A 19,173-nucleotide genomic window follows, 5' to 3' on the forward strand; every position below is an offset into this window, starting at 1 on the left:
AACACGGCGGCCAGGCCTGGATTCACGAGATCGCTCAGCGCGGGGCGGTTGACGGCTTCATTGTCAGTCGAAGGAGAGAAAAAAACAAACGTTCCTTGGAGGGAGGGAGGGAGAGGGGGAGGGAGGGGGAGGGAGGAGGGAGGGAGGAGGAGGGAGAGAGAGAGAGGGAGAGAGAGAGAGAGAGAGAGAGAGAGAGAGAGAGAGAGAGAGAGAGAGAGAGAGAGAGAGAGAGAGAGAGAGAGAGAGGGAGGGAGAGAGAGAGAGAGCAGGGGAAGGAGAGAGGAGAGAGAGAAGGAGTGGAGGGAGGGAGGGAGAGAGAGAGAGAGAGAGAGAGAGAGAGAGAGAGAGAGAGAGAGAGAGAGAGAGAGAGAGAGAGAGAGAGAGAGAGAGAGAGAGAGAGAGAGAGAGAGAGAGAGAGAGAGGAAGAGGGAGAGAGGGAGAGGAGAGGAGAGAGAGAGGAAGGTAGAGAAGGAAGAGGGAGGAGAGGACAGAGGAAGGAAGTGATGGCAGAAGAGGAGAGAATGGAAAGTCGAAAGACACAGAAAAAAGATAGAGAGAGTGTGTGTGTGAGTCAGTGCGAACCCTATATCTAATCCTTCATTTGAAAGACCTGAAAGTATTCCTTTTCATCCCACTCAACATAGCCAGAAAGGTAGGTAGCCCCAGACATCCCCAAAAGGCCATCTAAGAGAACATTAAAAGACCACCACGCTACGAAGACCGACGACAACCTAACCCAGAAGGAACCTACAACGGATCTCCTTCACCGCAGCGCAATGAGGACCGTCATCAGCCTCGACCGGACGACCCAAGAAGGCCTGGCCCGTCAACCTCACGTCAACATTAACATAACCTTCGTGTAAGTCATCCTCTTGGACAGAGAACAGGCCTCGACGCGTGAAGTTCGTGGTGCTGAAGGAATGTTTCCCATGGCAGAAGGTAGGGGGATAGATAGATAGATAGGTTGATAAGCAATGAGGGGAAATGTACGAGTGGGAGAGAGAGAGAGACTGAGGGGAAGGGGAGGAGGGATTAGATATAAAAGTTGTTTAGATTGTTTGGTGGAAAGAGAGAGAGAGAGAGAGAGAGAGAGAGAGAGAGAGAGAGAGAAGAGAGAGAGAGGGAGAGAGAGAGAGAGAGAGAAGAGGAATGGAGAATGAGAGAAAGAGAGAGAGAGAGAGAGAGAGAGAGAGAGAGAGAGAGAGAGAGAGAGAGAGAGAGAGAGAGAAGAGAAGAGAAAAAAGAGAAGAGAACAGAACAGAAAAGAAGAAAAGGCGGAGAGAGAGGCAGTATCCCATCATTTCAAATTCCCACTATAACCCCCCCCTCCCCTTATCCAGCAACGTGAAGGGGGGTGGGGGTTCTACCGCGTGAAAACCCGGGCTCTGGGGTCAGTTCATGAAAGTTTCATGTAGCGGCGACGCTGGCCACTCGCCCTCCGCCTCATGGTCCTGTATAATAAGCAGCGTGGACCACATGGCCGTTCCCACACCACTGGCCTCTCCTCTTTTTCTTTCTTGTTTTTTTTTTCTCATATGAAATATTTTTCGCTACGAGGTCTCGATCTCTCAGACTCATTAATTAACTTTCCCATTAACATATAAAATAATATTAAAAAAAAGTCTAACAGGTTGCAATAACAGTGACATAGGACTTTTTTCTTGGTTAGAGACTCATTAATTAATGTTCCCATTAACATCTAAAACAAAATAAATAAAAAAGGTTGCAATAACAGTAACAAAGGACTTTTTTTTTGGTTACAGGAAAGACCATCCCATGTCTTTGAGCTTCTGGCTTGGTACCTTACAGTTGAACAGGGCATGGTGTTGGACCACATCAGAGTGGTCACCTTTGGCCTTGCAGTATGGTGCATTTCCCGCACTTGCCCCTTTGCCACCTCCCTGGCTCACTATCGGGTGTCTGGGCAATGCCTCTGCATGGCGGGGTGAGGAACAAACGGACACTGACTCTGTTGCTGTCTGTTTGTCTTTGTCTCTCTCCTTCTCTGTCTCTGTCGGTCTTTCTTTTCCTTTCTCTGATTGTCTTTCTATGTCTCTTCCCTTTCTCTGTCGGTCTTTCTATGCCTTTTCCTTTCTCTGTCTTTCTGTCTCTCCCTTTCTATGTCTGTCTTTCTGTGTCTCTCTGTCTCTCTCTTTCTGTGTGTGTCTTTCTATGTCTCTCCCCTTCTCTGCTTGTCTTTCTATGCCTCTCCCTTTCTCTATCTGTCTTTCTATGTCTCTTCCCCTCTCTCTCTGTCTTTCTACATCTCTCCCTTTCTCTATCTGTCTTTCTATGTTTTTCTCTTTCTGTCTTTCTAGCTCCTACCCCCTTTTCTCTGTCGTTCTACATCTCTCCCATTCTCTATCTGTCTTTCTATGTCTCTTCCCCTCTCTCTCTACCTTTCTACATCTCTCTCTTTCTCCAACTTTCTACATCTCTCCCCATCCCCGTCTGTCTTCCACCCGACCTCACGCACCCAAACAAACCCACCAACACCCACGCACACGCAAACACAAACACATACGACCGTCTGCAAAATCCTGATGACAGTAATGATAATGGGAAAGAGCGAAGGTTAACGAGGGGGAGGCGGGGCGTTAGCGAGGGTTAAGGGGGCTGGCTGTCCCTCGTTGTCAAGTGTTGCGTGGCGTCCGTGTGCAGCCGGCGTCCACCCGTGTATTCCTATGTTGCAGAATCAACGTGGAAATAGATGTGTGTGAATGCCTAAATATAATTTCTTGAGAATTTGATGGGTGTAAAAGTCGCTTACAACACAGTTAACCGAAGTATAAAATCAACACAGAAATAAATACATCGAACCAAATTATAATTTTCTTGATAATTCTACACGCATAAAGTCGATTACAACACTTAAATAACCAGAGTAAATTCAACACAAAAATAAACACATCAACCCCAACAAAATCTTAGTAACTCTACACGCATATAAAGCCGTTTATAACACCCAAACAACCAGAGTAAAATCAACACAGAAATAAACACATCAAACCGAAATATAATTCCTTAACAACCCTACACGCATAAAGCCTTTACAACAAGCAAACAACCAAAACAAATGACAAGCAAATGACCAGCTGTTTAGCTTAATAGTGGAAATGAAGTTTGCAGGGTAACACTCCAACGAGGGGGGAGAAGAGGCGAAGATCTTGTTCACGCTACTCCAGAAGACTAACATGACATAATCCCTTGTGGCCTCGTATGCCGTGACCCCGTATGCTAAGTACATGTTGAGGCTAGCGGATGGAAGTGGGACATTTAAAGCTAATTTATTAAAGTATTTTGGAGAGGGAAAGAGAGTGAGTGAGTGAGTGAGTGAGTGAGTGAGAGATAGGTGGGAGAAGAGAAAAAAAGGGATGATAGAAAGATAAGGAGGGAGAGAGAGAGAGTGAGAGAGATACAGGAAAAAGAGAGAGAAAAAGATAAAACGAGAAGATAAGGAGGGAGAGAGAGAGAGAGAGAGAGAGAGAGAGAGAGAGAGAGAGAGAGAGAGAGAGAGAGAGAGAGAGAGAGAGAGAGAGAGAGAGAGAGAGAGAGAGAGAGAGACAAACAGAAAGAAAGAAAGAGAAAAAACACAACCTCCCCATATCCACATATCCAAAACACACATCAAACACACGACACAAAATCCGTCTCTATACATTCCAAACCCTAGGACAGCCAGATGCGACTTATTTTTCTTTTTTATTCATTTATTTATTTATAAGCGGGACTAGATCAATGTCGTTCGCAAGGCCAACGCGGCTATGTTAATGTGGCTAAAGGATATCCATATTGAGCGATGCGGGGCGGATATGGTGGGTCCTGCGAGGGGTGGGGGTGGGAGGGGGAGGGTGTGTGGTGGCAAAGAGCGTGGAAAGGGAGAAAGGTGGAGATGAGAGGGAGGGAAAGGAGAGAGAGCGGGGTAGAAGAAAGAGGGAGGAAGGAAGGGAGGGAGAGGACAGAGAAGGGAGATGAGATGGGAGGGAGGGAAGAAGGGAGAGAGAGAAAGGGAAAGAGAGAGAGAGAGGAAGAGAGAGAGAGAGAGAGAGAGAGAGAGAGAGAGAGAGAGAGAGAGAGAGAGAGAGAGAGAGAAGTCTAAAGACACGTGAAGAGTAGATATAGGAACAGATAAACGGATAGACAGACAGCTGGATAGATACACAGAGAAATCACGGGAAAGGAAGACAGAGAGGGAGAGAAGGAAGGAAGAAAACACGTATGCGCAATGGCTAATAATTCCTCAACCGCCATTCCTTTTACATAAACACTAACCACACTGAAAAGAGGGTACAACGACCACCCAGACTGCAAGGAGCGGACCAGCCACCCACTAACCAATGCCACTTAGTTAAGAAAATGACATAAAATAATAATAAAACGACAATGGCAACATCATGGCAACAGGAACCCCCCTCAAAGACGCCCTTAAACGACATTGCCGAGATATGGCGCCCAGATACGTCACCAAATACGCCCATTTGCCTCAAAACAAAAGATCATTTACTCGAAACAATAGCGGGTCGGGGAGTGCGCCAAAGTTAGCTCGCGTCCCCTCCCCTCCCCCCCCCAAAAAAAAAAAAAATATGGCGGCATATTAACTGGACTATTTTCGCTTCCATTCAAGCCATTAGCCAATTTTACACGAGCGAGAGAAAGCGAGCGAGAATTACCGTCCCCTTAATATAAGTCTATCCTCACAAAAAAAGGTGTGATCGCCTAAACAGCCAGAATGTAAAAAAGCCGCCAACTGAGCAATAAAACAAAAGAGGATCAACTTCGCCACAAACGGCGGGATCGTATCACCGCGTAACGGACGTTTTAAGCGTTCGGATCCCACAGGTTAGCGATCCCCCACAACATATGCGAGTGTAAAAACCCTTTAATGTCAACGAAGGTATGGGGGAGAGATGGCGAAAGAAGAATGGAAAAGCAGAAGATAAAGAGAGATGAAAATAACGGGGTTGAGGATACACGAAAGAAAGATGGCGGGCAAAGAAAGCGCGGGAAATCCAATGAGAGATATGCGTTTCATTATGCCAAAACAGCTCGTTTATTTATTCAAAGCTCGGGTGTATCTACGCCACTCTACTTCACACCCCCTTTGCTCTGACGTTAAGTAAACAAGCAGCTTATTACATGCACAATTAGGCATATTTTCGTTTCTCGAGTAATTCTCGGAATCGCGCCGAGCGTCGAAAAAGAAACGATAAAAACAAGGAGATAAGAAAGAAAATATTTGTGTTATTTATAGCCTTGAAAGAAACGAAGGAAAAGAGGCTTAAAAAAATCTAAATATATATACAAAGAAAAAGAAAAAAAGCAAGTGTGCAAAGTTAAAAAGGAGAGAGAGAAAAAAAGAAAGAAAGAAAGAAAAAAAAAAGCCAAGTTCGCCCATTCAGTGCACTGCGGCAGCTTACTGCTTTGCAATTCAAATGAATGACTATTCACTGATCGTTCACCTCTTTTCGTTCCCTTTCCTTTGACAGAAAAAAAAACTTTGTAAAGAAGAGCGTGCAAAGGGCGAGGTAGTATTAGTTAAATCCTATTTTTTCCTAAACCCAATGGCTTACGTGTCTGAATACACTCCATCTCGATTTCTACAACCTCTCGGGTATTTTGAAACATACACGAATGCCGCCATTACCTCGGGGCGCTGGATATGCTAACGCCGCCGTCCTAAAGACCCTCGAAAACAACTTTACATGACCAAATCGCCCGAAAAATTGAAGGTCTGACCTCCAAAACACACGAAAAATTGAAGGTCTGAGCTCCAAAACACGAAAAATTGAAGGTCTGAGCTCCAGAACACACGAAAAATTGAAGGTCTGAGCTCCAAAACACGAAAAATTGAAGGTCTGAGCTCCAAAACGCCCGAAAAATTGAAGGTCTGAGCTCCAAAACGCCCGAAAAATCGAAGGTCTGAACCCCCAAAACGCCCGAAAAATCGAAGGTCTGACCTCCAAAACGCCCGAAAAATCGAAGGTCTGAAGCCCTTGCTACTTACGTCTTGACCCTCGTCTTGAGGTCCGGCACACAGACGTTGTCCTCGCCGCAGTTGTTCTTGATGTAGATGGTCGTGCGGGTCGCCTCTCGCTCTCCCGTCGCAGGAGGAGCCAGCATCGCGCGCAGCACCTCGCGGGGGACACGAGGCCGACCCTCCGGCAGGCGGTAGTGCATCTCCGCTTCCAGGGGCGTCAGCTTATCGCGGGGATCGCTCTGGGGGGAGGAGGAGAAGCGGGTGGTGAGAAGTGAGAAAGAAAGGGAAGGGAGGAAGGAAAAACGGGGAAGGGGGGAGGAAGAGAAGGGGAAGAAGGGAGAGAAGGTAAAGGGAGGAGGGAGAGAAGGGGAAGGAAGGGGGAAGGGAGGGGGGAGAAAAGTAGAAGGAGGAAAGGGAAGGGAAGATGGAATGAAGGGGAAGGGAGGAGAGAGAGAAGGCGATGGGAGGTAGGAAAAAAGGAAGGAAAGAGAGGAAGATACAAGAAGGCGATGGGAGGTAGGAAAAAAAGGAGGAAGGGAGGAGGAGGAGAGAAGGGGAATGGAGAATGGAAAAGAAGAGGAAGGGAGGGGAAAAGGAGAAGAAGAAGGTTGTTAATGCGTTGAGAAGCAGGTGGGAGAGCCCAGAGGGGGGGAGATGACGGCAGAGTGGGCCGGTCATTAGGAAAAGGGGAGGTAATGAGAGCGAGAAAGGGGAGGTATGAAGGATAGCGAGGAGAGGGGCACGTGAAAGGAGAGTCAAGGAGCGGGGGAGGGAGGGAGGGAGGGAGGGAGGGAGGGAGGGAGGGAGGGAGAGAAGAGAGAGAGGGGAGGGAGGGAGGGAGGGAGAGGGAGAGGGAGGGAGAGGAGAGGGAGAGGGGAGAGGGAGAGGAGAGAGAGAGAGAGAGAGAGAGAGAGAGAGAGAGAGAGAGACAGAGAGACAGACAGAGAGAGAGAGAGAGAGAGAGACTCCAGGAGGAGAGAAGGGGGAGAGAGAGTCAAAAGGGAGAAGGGAAAGAGAGAGAGGGAGAGTCCAGCTGATGATGGATCAGCTGGCGAACAGGCACATCAAAAAGGCAACGGTTCGCCAGTGTCACACAAAAAATAACACCATCAATCACAACAAAGATCAACCCAATAGATTTTGCCATTTAAGTCTCTTTCGGGAAATGAGTCCGTTGCGGAGTCACCAAGAGGGAGAAGAAGAAGAAGTAGAGGAAAAGATAAAGAAAAAGAAGAATAAGAAGCAAAAGAAGAGGGAAAAGAAGAATAAGAAGCAAAGAAGAGGGAAAATAGAAAGAATAAGAACCAAAAGAATAGGAAAAGAGAAAAAAGGAAGACGAAGAAGAAGAAATAGAAAGAAGAGGAAAAAGAATAAGAAGAATAAGAAGACAAAGCAAAAGAAGAAGAAAAGAGAAAGAAAAAGGCAACGATAAAGAAGAAATAGAAAGAAGAGGAAGAAGCCAAAGAATAGGAAAAGAAAAAAAAACGAAGAAGCCAAAGAATAGAAAAAGAAAATGAAGAAGAAAATGAAGAAAAAAATCATCAAAAAAAGGAAAAGGAAGAAGAAGAAGAAAAGGAAGAAAAAAATCAACACTCAAAAAAAATGTTGTTAAAATACTTACGGTGATGTAAGTGTACACCGACTTGCATCCCTTGACGGACTTCCTGAGCTCGATGGTGGAATTGGAGACCGAGTGTTTCTCCTTCTCCAGGAAAAACATGCGCGGAGACAGCTCAGCCTGACGGTCCAGCTTCAAGGACACTTCTACTTCTGCGAGGGAGATAAATGAATAAATAAATAGATGAATAAATGAATAAATAAAATAAAAGTAACATAGGGACAAGAAAAAAATCTTATTAATAATTCAGTATTGAACGCAGACCATATACACCGCCATAAGCACAAAAATGAATAAAATAACAGAAAAAAACAAGCACAAAAGCACAAAAAATAATAAAAAAATAACAGAAAAAAACTTGAAAAGAGATAATTCACCACAAACACATAAAATAATAAATAAAATATAATAACACAGGGGAAATAAACTCTTCCAAACATGAAAAAGGGGAAAAATTCAGCATCATACCCCGACCATACACACAAACACACAAACACACACACACACAAAACCCGCATCAGTTAAAACCAACGGAATTCTATCACAAGTCGAAATCAGCTGTGACACAATCGCATGTGTATACCCCTAAACATACCCGGCCGGACTGAGATTGTCTTTTTTTTTTTTTTTTTGCGTCTGCGGCACAAAGGACTCGCTATTCACGACCTCAGTCATAAACGTCAGACATCTCATCTGTCGTTAGGACCTCGAGATCATCCGCCATTCATAACGGGCGCTATAAAAGCTTCATCTGAACCGTAAAGATAATCCCGTTTCTTCCTTTCCTTTGCCTTGTCTTGCCCAGTCTTGCCTTGTCTTGCTCTGTCTTGCCTTGTATTGTTTTGCTTTGCTTTCCCCTGCCCTGCCTTGTCTTGCCTTAACCTGTTGTCTTGTCTTGTCTTGTCTTGCCTTGCCTTGCCTTGCCCTATCTTGCCTTCCCCTACCCTGCCCTGCCTTCTCCTCCTTGCCTTGCCTTCTCCTACCTCCCACCTACCCTACCCTGCCTTCCCCTACCCTACCCTGCCTTCCCCTACCCTACCCTGCCTTCCCCTACCCTACCCTACCTTCCCCTCCCTTACCCCAACCTCGCACAACCCGCATTTCTACCCGACATCTATTTACGAACCGAAGCGCGGCGGCCAAACATTTAGCGTCGATAAGTTACACACCACTTGAAGCTCCGTCATCGGCTGGACGCAAATGGACCGCGGTTGTTCATTTGTTTTTTCGATGCTTCACTCGGGGCTTCGGTGGTTCGGGGCTTCGGAGCTTCGGTGATTCGGACCACGTGGATAATGGGTCTATTTACGGGGTGTTTGTGGGAGAACGAAATGCTGATTGTTAAGTTCGGACGTTGTTGCGAAAGAAAGAAAAAAATCGAAAAAAGAAAGATGGAAAGAAATATAGAAAAGGAAGATGGAAAGAAATATAGAAAAGAGAGATAGACGGAAATATAGAAAAGAGAGATAGACAGAAATATAGAAAAGAAAGACAGAAAAAAATATAGAAAAGAAAGACAGAAAGAAATATAGAAAAAAGATCGAAAGAAATATTGAAAAGAAATATAGTAAAGGAAGATCGAAAGAAATATAGAAAAGAAGTATAGAAAACGATAGAAAGAAATGCAGAGAAAAATAGAAAGAAATAAAGAGAAGAAAGATAGAAAGAAAGAAAAAACAACACATCGAGCCACTATCACATGTTGAAACATAACGTCAAACTTCTCTTTCTTAGCTAATGAAGACACGCTGCAACATTCCCTGCACAATCGCAACGCCCTGAGCAATAATCATCTTTTATCATGTTCCCCTTTCGCAGACGTGACTAAGCCTTGTTTTGCCCCAGCGTGAGTCCTCCCCCGCGGCCGCAGCGCCACCAGGAAGCCGACAGAAAGGTCAGGTTCGTTGCGTCATCGGCTGTCGGCGCAAAAATACTATGCTAACATCTTCAGCAGGAGACGCGCGGGTTCTGCAGTAGCTCTTCGTGATGCTGCAAGATTCCTCCCCCCCCCCCCGGGATATTTTGCAACGTTGCAAGAATTCGGACTTAGAAATGACGAACGTGTCGACGTCTTGTTTCGAGACACTCGCTACGTTTTGAGTTTCGAATTTTTAAACGTTACACTATTTTTTACTACCTTTTTTTATTATCAGATGGACTCGTCCGTTTTAATTCTAGGTCGTCAAGGGGAAGGCATACTAAATTTCACCAAAGAATTATTATTATACTCACCCTCCCTCTACGCGGTCCCTTACCCCTCGGATCCCTCGCAAAGCTCATGTCACGTGATCCCTGCAACATCTAACACCACAAGTAACAATTAAAAGACGACCAGCACCGCAATTACCGAGCTTCGACGCTGACTTTTTTGTTGGTTCTTAAGAAAGAGAAAAGAAAGGGGCCTAAGAAGAACCGCTGTCTCTCTGGCTGCTTTTACGAGCAATGCAATCACCATCACAACAACGAAGTGTTTGTGCTCGTGGTTATGACTGGACTGCGCCTACAAACCTGATCGTCGCTTCTAAAACTATCACTGCCATTAGGGCTGGGATCACCTACTGAAAATACCATTCTCCTTGCCTTTGTCTGTCTTGTCTCTCTAAATCACTATTCTCTCGGTCTCTGTCGTTCTCTCTCTCCCTCCCTTTCTGTCCCCACCTCTCTCTCTCTCTCTTTCCTACTTTCTTTCTCTATCCCTCTCTGCCCCCCTCTCCTTCTCTCTCTCCCTCTCTGCCCTCCCCTTCTCTCTTTCTTTCTTACTTTCTCTCTCTCTCTTCTACTTCCCCTATCTACCACTCCCCCCTCTCCCCCCACAAATCAACGCTCACCACAGAGCGCCATACTATTAGGCTGACGGGCACCTCCCCAGCCGCCCCAACCTCATAAGGACTAAGCACCAGCCGCTCGACACAAGGGCCTCTCGCTAACTCGCACATCCCTCAACCCTAATGACAAGGCTCAACGTGTTCTGGCATAAGGGAGTTACGGGAAGGATCTCCGTCGCCGCCGATTTGGGATGCCTTTTTGTGTATGTTTGTGTGTGAGGTATTGACTTAGAGGTGTGCAGTTCCCGGTTCTTTATGTCTGGACTTTTCCTGTCGTGTTCTCTAGACTAAGGCTTGTTATACGAAAGGAAGAATGCATGCGGACAGAACGTTCCTGTCTGTGCGCTGTATCGGCCCAGCTGGCAGCCGTCGACGCAAGTCTTCACGTGAATGGAAGATTTATATCCCCTGATACAACGAACATGAACAATGACGTCACCGGGGCTAACAATAAGGCCACTTTCAGCCTCCCTCCGACGCACGCCCACGCCCACATCAACCATACAAAGAGCCACATAGGGGAGCAGATCTACTCACCGAGGAACTTGGGAACGCCGTGGCCCGAGTATGTGAGGCAGTACTGGAGGGCCACGCACGGGACGTTGGTGCCGTCCTGAAGGGAACACCCCTGCTGGTCCAGGTCGATGATGCCGCTCCTGCCGTTGAAACTGAAGGGGAGAGATGCTGGTGAGAACGAGAAAGTGTCTGGTAAATGTATGCAGAATTAGCACAAAGGTAAGTACGTTCTTGGAGAAGTATCAGAGGGTAGGACTTACCTTATCTCGGACTTGACCTGCACCACAGGTCGCGTGCGGAAGACGGCGACTTTGTTGGAGTCGTAAGCGCCCACCGCCAGGTCGGGGTACTCGTTTCCGTCCAGGTCTTCTCCCGCGGCGAGCGACCAGCCGAAAGTGCCGATGTTCACCTGCGTCAGTTCCTCCGCCAAAAGTACCTGCGGGGAGATCATATTACAGATTAAATACAGGTCTCTAATAAAAAAAAAAAAAAGCCAAACCAATGTAAATAGGATGTGAGCAAACACCATACTTCGCCATAACCCACTAATATCTTTACTGACCTGAGAGGGAGTCTTGGCCAGGCCTTTCGGTCCCCCGAGGAAGATGTAGACGCCGCCCCGAGCCGTTTCTCCGGCGTACGGGGCGCCCACCGCCAGATCGCCGTAGCCGTCGCGGTTGAGGTCTCCCAGGGACGCCAGGGACAGCCCGAAGTGACTCCTGGACCGGTCGCCCATCAGCCGCCCCGAGAGCTGGAAGTTACGCTGCAGAGAGAAAGAGCGAACTGACTGTCAACACTAAAACACCATAAAAAAAAACAAATCACAGGCGCACTGAAAGCACGATGAAGTTCTTTGATAAAGGAAAACATGACAAAAATGTGAAGGAAAATATGTGAGAGATTCGCTCACCTGCTGCGTCTGCGTGTAGACGGACACCGACCCCTCCTCGAAGTCCGTGGAGGCCGCCGGGTCCGTGTACCAGGGCGCGCCCACCGCCACGTCGTCGAGGCCGTCTCCGTTGGCGTCGAGGACCGTGACGGAGTAGCCGAAGTATGACCCGATCTGCGAGGAAAGTACAAGATCAAGATTAAAGTATCTCCAAAAGCCTAGATGTCGACAGAGAGAGAGAGAGAGAGAGAGAGAGAGAGAGAGAGAGAGAGAGAGAGAGAGAGAGAGAGAGAGAGAGAGAGAGAGAGAGAGAGAGAGAGAAAGAGAGAGAGAGAGAGAGAGAGAGAGAGAGAGAGAGAGAGAGAGAGAGAGAGAGAGAGAGAGAAAACGCACTAGGAAAAAAAATAATAGCACAATAGATTTTCTTTAGCGTCGGTGCTATCATCTCGAACTGCAAGACTTACCTGGTGACCCGTAATATTGTAGAGGATGTTGAGGCGGTGGTCGAAGACGACGACCTGGCCCGTCAGGTTATTGCCGCGGGGCATCCCCACCGCCAGGTCCTCCTCGCCGTCGCCGCTGAACTCGCCCGTGGCCACAGAGTAGCCCAGGTAGCTCATGTCGTCCTGCTGGGGTCCCTCGCCCGTCGCCAGCGCCTCCCTCTGGTTGAGCAGATCCTGGTAAAACACCTGACCTGGAATCGAAGAAGGGCGTGTCGTCAGTTTCGTCAGAGCATGAACAATTCGCGATAGAACGGTCGCGGTTCATCTAGCTTAAGGATGCTATACAAATCATCAAGGGATTACGGGATGCCAAACCCGCGTCGGACAAAGACCACCCCTTCTCCTCCTGAATGGCCCCTTGAGAGAGTAACTACTGCTATTGTGTTTGGCCCTGTCTTGCCCCGGAGCCTAATCTCGGACGACAGCTCGGCCGACTAATCTCCGTCCGCGGTTCACGCTCTCGCTTGAGGGTCCGCTTTGAACCCGCCCGGGAGCCTCGCCTCGTCCGTTTAGCGAAGCCCATACGGCGCCTTTGCATTTACGAGCTCGAGACAAATAGGGCGGCACGGGCGCGGCGGGCGGCGCGGCGGGGCGGTGCCGGTCCCACATATCGCGGGCGTCGTGTCATGACGTTTTTAGCGCCATTTGACTTCCATGAGACGCCATCTTTGGACGCATGAAATTTACGATCAATCAGCTGGGCCATTTATAAAAAGCGACTCTCGGGAGACGCGCCGCGCATATCACTGCGGCGGCCGATTCCAGCGCGATGACCCCCATGCACAAAGGCCGCGATTTAACGTCCTTTGAAAAGCGACAGCGGATGATCGCCGAGTTAAGCCGCACGCGCTCCTCGGGTTCTCGTTCCCCGCCATTGTCTGATAATCCGACACCTGTGACTGATCGCGCTCGAGGACCCGGCTCGGGGTGGGAGGCGGCGGCCGAGACGCGGCCCTACATGCATTTCTACATACAAGGACGCGCATGCACATACACACACATACAATCTCTCTCTCTCTCACACACATACAATCTCTCTCTCTCTCTCTCTCTCTCTCTCTCTCTCTCACACATACACACACACACACACACAATCTCTCTCTCTCTCTCTCTCTTTCTCACACACACACACACACACACACACACACACACGCACACACTCACTCACACAAGCACTCAGAGAAGCGTGTCTCCAATTTCTTCTATTAGGGGCGTCGGGGGCACTGTCAGCCCCAATCACGGTTTTCGTCAGCCCAGTGCCCTCCCGGCTGGCGTATCAGTGTCAGATCCATCCCGATAGAGGCGTCAGCTGGTCATTTCCCCCAGAAAAAAAAGTCGTGGCTCGTCATGGCTACTTGTATCACTGACAGTCACCATCGCCGTCGTCAAATCCGAGAGCTAAACTAAAACATTTCTCTATGGCTGGTAATACACCTGATTAATAACATATAAGCCTTCGATTTGACCAAATAAAGAAAAGAAAACAAGTCAATACAACTTGTTAACAGAGATACGACGATAACGGGGACCGACTCAGAGCACACAATAAGTTGACGGCGGTACATACATACATCACTATAAATATCCATCCGAGTGTGTGCAACGGCTAGCCCACTTGACCACACAAGCTCGCCACACTTCTCTCCCTCTCCTCTTAAGTAAACAATGCCGTCACGCCCACCCTTCCCCCCAACCCACCCGACCCACCAAACCCACTCGTCCGCCCACGCCGCTGCGAGTCACGGAATGCAACGCGAAAGCAAAGTTTGGTGTGATAACGGACCGAAATCCCTCACTTGAGATAAGGTTTCTCTGTCTCGTGTGTTTGTGCTGGGACTCACGTGCGTGTTCAGGGCCAAGTATTAGTATTCTTTGTTCACCTGCGAGGGCTAACGGGCGGATGGGCGGCGGGGGGCCATGGACATGTTAATTCTTATGTTTTATAGAGAGGAATATTACATTGATTTTCTCCGGTTGTTAAGAACCCTCGGGTGAGTACCCTCTCGGGAACAAATTAGGTATTTCACTGGGTTTCTAGTTAAATATTTACATAAAAAAACTATGATTAGAATAATCACCACAGCCATTCTAAGATTTAATTCTGCCTTACCAAAACATCAACAAAAGATAAGACAGAGAACATTCTCCCCCTCATAATATTTATCATCGCAACCCTCGCCGCATATTTTATGAGCCGGGATCATAATAGAAAATATATTCATCTCATCGCATTATGATTTGAGTGATAAGTCGCGGCATCGACGACGGCCGCATATGAGGAGAAGGGGCGCCACAGCCTCGCCTCGCCTCCTCCTCCCTCCTCGACGACTGAGGGACCACTGAGGCGATTGAAAGGGTTATCAACCATCTTGTCTCTTTTCATTAATCTAATTCTTATCTCCAGATACATCAGGAATGCAAAGGGAGCCTGCACCTTCTCCTTGAGAGGGCCGAGTCTACCCTGGTTCGTCTTTGGCTCTCCGCCCCGTTAGGAAGAGGGAGGAAATATAAACCGTGGAGAGAAATGGAGAAATATAAGTCCGTTTTCGAATCTTTATCACGTTCGTCTCTGCCTCTCCGCTCCGTTAGGAAGAGGGAGGAAATATAATCCGTGGAGAGAAATGGAGTGTTCAGTCCGTTTTCGAATCTTTATAACGTTCGGGAAATGTATCAAAAAGGAAATAAAGTAATGCAGAATGAAAGGGGAGAATGTAAGAGCGAGTGAGAACTCCCATATACCTTCCAAGTAGTGTGGATTTTCTCACGTCTAATGGGGTGGTGATAAATTGAACATTTCTCTTCTACAAGTTACCCTCTAGTGAACTCCTGACATTTCTCTCACGTCGCTGGCCGCTAATCCTTTGTGTTGAACAAACCCCCAGTATACAAAGACAAACTGCAAGCCACTTCAACCCTTGTTCTCCACTGCACGTGACGTCACAGTGGAAATTTCGAAAACAAACAAATTTAGAGATTACCAACGACTCTTTTTATCACCTTAATGAGCTCTTCACACCAATTAGGACAACGAGACAGTTCGTAATTCCCCCGTTAACACTTGCCAATGATTTACCGGCAGGACCCACCACCAGGGGAGGGCAGTACACAGACGGCCACTCAATAAATAACGGGAGGGGGGGAAGGGGAAGGTGGGGAGGGGTAAAGGGAAGGTGGGAAGGGGTAAGAGGAGGAGGAGGGGAGGGGGGGGGGGCGGCTGTCACACCGCTGTAACCCCGGACCAACGAGCGAGGCGACATAAATCTCCGGGCGGGGGCGCCGTGATAGAACAATTGCGGGGCTGATTTGTTAACCCTGACATAATCGTGATGGGCCGAAGACACATGGCTGGCTGCTTCACCCCCGCGTTGCTTGGACCTTCGGCGTGATTTGTGGCGACGCTCGTCCTCCCGCGAAGCCTCCTCGTCTGGCAACAGTTTCTGTGCGTTCGAGTGGCAGGCCCCGAAAGCGAGAAGATTTACACCTTCCTTCTTCAATATCAACAACGCTACTCCAAACAGTACTATCCTCTCCGTTCCTCTTCCTCCCCGCCACGCACAGCCCTAATATCTGCGCACAAATAAACGCACGTAAACAGAAGCAGGAAGCACCGCCGGCGCAGTTAAACCCAAATAAACAACGTATTCCAGTTGTTTGCGCGGACACACGATCTAGTCCCTCCGAATCTCTTCAAAACTTTGCGTCATGGTAAATACCCGTCATACCCCTTACGTCCATGACATCATCCTCCCCAACACCCGTTCCTCATAAACCCTCGATTCGGGAACGAGAATCCATAAATTAATACATAAATAGGTAATGAGATGTGACGCACAGAACCCGAATCCCAAGCCTCTCGTGAGCGTCGTAAATCGGAGGACGCCAGCCGGACGACGAGCCACCCTCATCGAGTCAGGAACGGCCTCCGAAAGCCTTTAATCGGATTGCCTTCTTGTCCGCTGCATCGAGACGGCGCAGGTGCTTGGGGAGGGAGAGAAGGGAGGGGAGGCGGCCAGGTGGGGAGGCTGGGGGAGGAGAGGTAAGTGTGTCGGCTGTAGGGGAGGCGGAGGGGGAAGGGGAGGGGAGGCGTCCAGGTGGGGAGGCGGCCAGGCGGGGATGGGAGGCGGTCAGGCGGGGAGGCTGGGGAGGAGGCGCGGTGGGGAGGCTGGGGAGGAGAGGTAAGTGTGTCGGCTGTAGGGGAGGGAGCAAGAGAGAAGGGAGGGAGGCAGCCAGGTGGGGAGGCGGCCAGGCGGGGAGGCGGACAGGTGGGGAGGCTGGGGAGGAGAGGTAGGTGTGTCGGCTGTAGGGGAGGAAGAAGGGAGAGAATGGAGTGGAGGCGGCCAGGTGGGGAGAGGTAAGTGTGTCGGCTGTAGGGGAAGGGGAGGGGAGACGGACAGGTGGGGAGGCTGGGGAGGAGAGGTAAGTGTGTCGGCTGTAGGGGAGGCGGACGGAGAGAAGAGCAGAGGCGACCAGGTGAGGAGGAGATGCAAGTGTGTCTTAGATGTGAGAACGGGGCGTAGAGAGGAGGGGGATGGGGAGACTGGGGAGGAGAGGCATGTATGTGTCCGGTGTGAGGTAGGGAGGGAGGGGGGGGTTGGCGTCCAGTGGGGAGGCTCAGGAAGATAACAAGTGCGTGTCGGGGGTGGGTGGGGGGGGGGGGGGGGGTTCGTGAATCGGAGGTGGGGAAGCGTTGAGTGGCGTCTAGTGGGGAAGCTGGAGGGGGAAGAGAGGCCAAGGGCGTGTTGGGTAATGGGGAGAAGGAGTTACGTCCTGGGCAAGGGGCAGGGAGAGAGCTGAAGGAGGAAAGGTAAGTCAAGTTGGGTAAGAGGGAAGTTCCTGCGGAGGAGAGGAAGAGGATAGGAGGGGAGAGAGGGGATAGGAGAGGAGCGAATGGGAGGGAGTGAACGGGAGAGAGAGGGGAATTACTAGGAACAGGCCTGGGAAATGACTGATGACGGATGCCCATGATGCCCAGGCGTACGAGCATGAGAACGGGAGAGAACGGGGCTGTGGGAGCAGGAAGGTAGATCAACCCCAACCTCCCCCCCTTCCCCCACCACCACCCCTCCCTCTACCCCTTCCGAGCGTCTGGTAGAAGGGGGAGGAGGGAGGGGGAGGAGGAGGAGGGAGGGGGGTGGTGAGGCGCCGCGCTGGCGTTAAGGGGGAGGAAAAAAAGCAGAGAGAAAAAGATCGGTGCCTAAGACCGAGACGCCGCCACGACTAGGGGGGATTTGCAACACTTTCAGCCCTTTTGCCCATTTACCCGCACCTCCAGACTCCATCTCGGGGGGGATTACGCGGGATTAGAATATATGGGATTAATTCCGGGCACATACGCGGCACGGAGCTCAGAGGGGAGGACTACGCACCGCCCTGGCAGACAGCGGCAAGGAGAGACAATTTCCTATCATGACGTACTTAAATCTGAACGCATTTCTACAATTACAATATCATGTAAGACCATTTCCTATCATGACGTATCCAAATCTGAACGCATTTCCACTCTCATTACAATAAGAGACAATTTCCTATCATGACGTATCCAAATCTGAACGCATTTCCACTCTCGTTACAATAAGAGACAATTTCCTATCATGACGTATCTAAATCTGAACGCATTTCCACAATTACAACATCATGTACGTTCATGAGTTTATGACGTACATTCACGTACATTCAGCGGTTTGGAAGCATTCTCTCGCGCCTTCTAACAACGCCCATATCCACCAGGAAAACAGGCGTGGGTCGTGGGTGGCTTTGCTATCACGACCCCGCCACCTGCCTATCATCATCACGCCCGCAAGAGAAAAACCTCGAAGGAAAAAAAAGAAAAAGAAAGAAAGAGAAAAAAGATAAAGGAAAAGAAAGAGGGAGAAAAAAGATAAAGGAAAAGAAAGAGGGAGAAAAAGAAAAAAAAAGAAAGAGAAAAAAGATAAAGGAAAAGAAAGAGAAAAAGAAAAAGAAAGAAAGAGAAAAAAGAAAAAGGAAAAGAAAGAGGGAGAAAACAGAAAGAGAAAAAAGAAAAGGGAAAAGAAAGAGAGAGAAGAAAAAGAAAGGAAAAAAATCCCATGTCGCAGCAATTGCAACATTTCTCCTTGCTTGTTAATTCTCGCAACAAAATCAGACAATGCAGCGATTCTGAAAGCTCTTCTCTTAACACACACACACACACACTTACAACCATCTCTCCCATTTCCCAATCATTCCCTTATCCTCTTCTTCCAACCTTACTCATAATTTTACTCGCAAAAAAGAAAGAAAGAAAGAAAGCACATTCCCATTTCCCTATTATTCCTTTATCCTCCTCTTCCACAACCTTACTCACAATTTTACCCGCAAAAAAAGAAAGACAAAAAAAAAAAAAAAACGCAATCCAACCGACCCAGCGTCATTAAACGAATTTTATCCGCAAAAAAAAGAAGAAAAGAAAAAAAAAAGACAATCCAACCGACCCAGCGTCATTAAACGTGCACTCTGGCTATCGGTTCGCCAAGTGCCTCCGTCTCGACCAGGAGGAGGAAGGGGGGGGGGGGTTGACCGGCCGCCGTGGCAGGGGCGGAGCCTGTCGTGCCCCGGTGACATGCTCCACCTGCGTCACCTCCTCCACTTCTCAACGATACCCGACAAACAAACGCAAAAAGAAAGAGAGGAGAGATAGAGAGAAAGAGAAGGAGGGGGAGGGAGAGAGGGAGAGGGGCAGAGAGGCAGAGAGGCAGAGAGGGAGAGGGAGAGGGAGAGGGAGAGGGAGAGGGAGAGGGGAGAGGGAGAGGGAGAGGGAGAGTGGGAGAGGGAGGAGAGGGAGAGAGGAGGAGAGAGAGAGAGAGAGACAGAGAGAGAGAGAGAGAGAG

At 48.8% G+C, this 19,173-nt stretch overlaps 1 protein-coding gene across 2 annotated transcripts in view; it reads right to left on the reverse strand.

The window, feature by feature from the left end:
• Positions 1-19,173, reverse strand: part of LOC113821319 (integrin alpha-PS2) — a 131,555-nt gene that overhangs the window by 8,073 nt on the left and 104,309 nt on the right. For both annotated transcript variants that reach the window (XM_070130730.1, XM_070130731.1), the window contains 7 exons: positions 12,290-12,519; positions 11,847-11,999; positions 11,499-11,699; positions 11,197-11,372; positions 10,958-11,088; positions 7,599-7,747; positions 6,005-6,216 (listed from right to left, as the gene is read on the reverse strand). In XM_070130730.1, coding sequence (XP_069986831.1) covers positions 6,005-6,216; positions 7,599-7,747; positions 10,958-11,088; positions 11,197-11,372; positions 11,499-11,699; positions 11,847-11,999; positions 12,290-12,519 — 1,252 coding nt within the window. The remainder of the gene's footprint in view (positions 1-6,004; positions 6,217-7,598; positions 7,748-10,957; positions 11,089-11,196; positions 11,373-11,498; positions 11,700-11,846; positions 12,000-12,289; positions 12,520-19,173) is intronic.

Source organism: Penaeus vannamei, chromosome 15 (assembly GCF_042767895.1).
Source record: "Penaeus vannamei isolate JL-2024 chromosome 15, ASM4276789v1, whole genome shotgun sequence".
Lineage (NCBI taxonomy): Eukaryota > Metazoa > Arthropoda > Malacostraca > Decapoda > Penaeidae > Penaeus > Penaeus vannamei.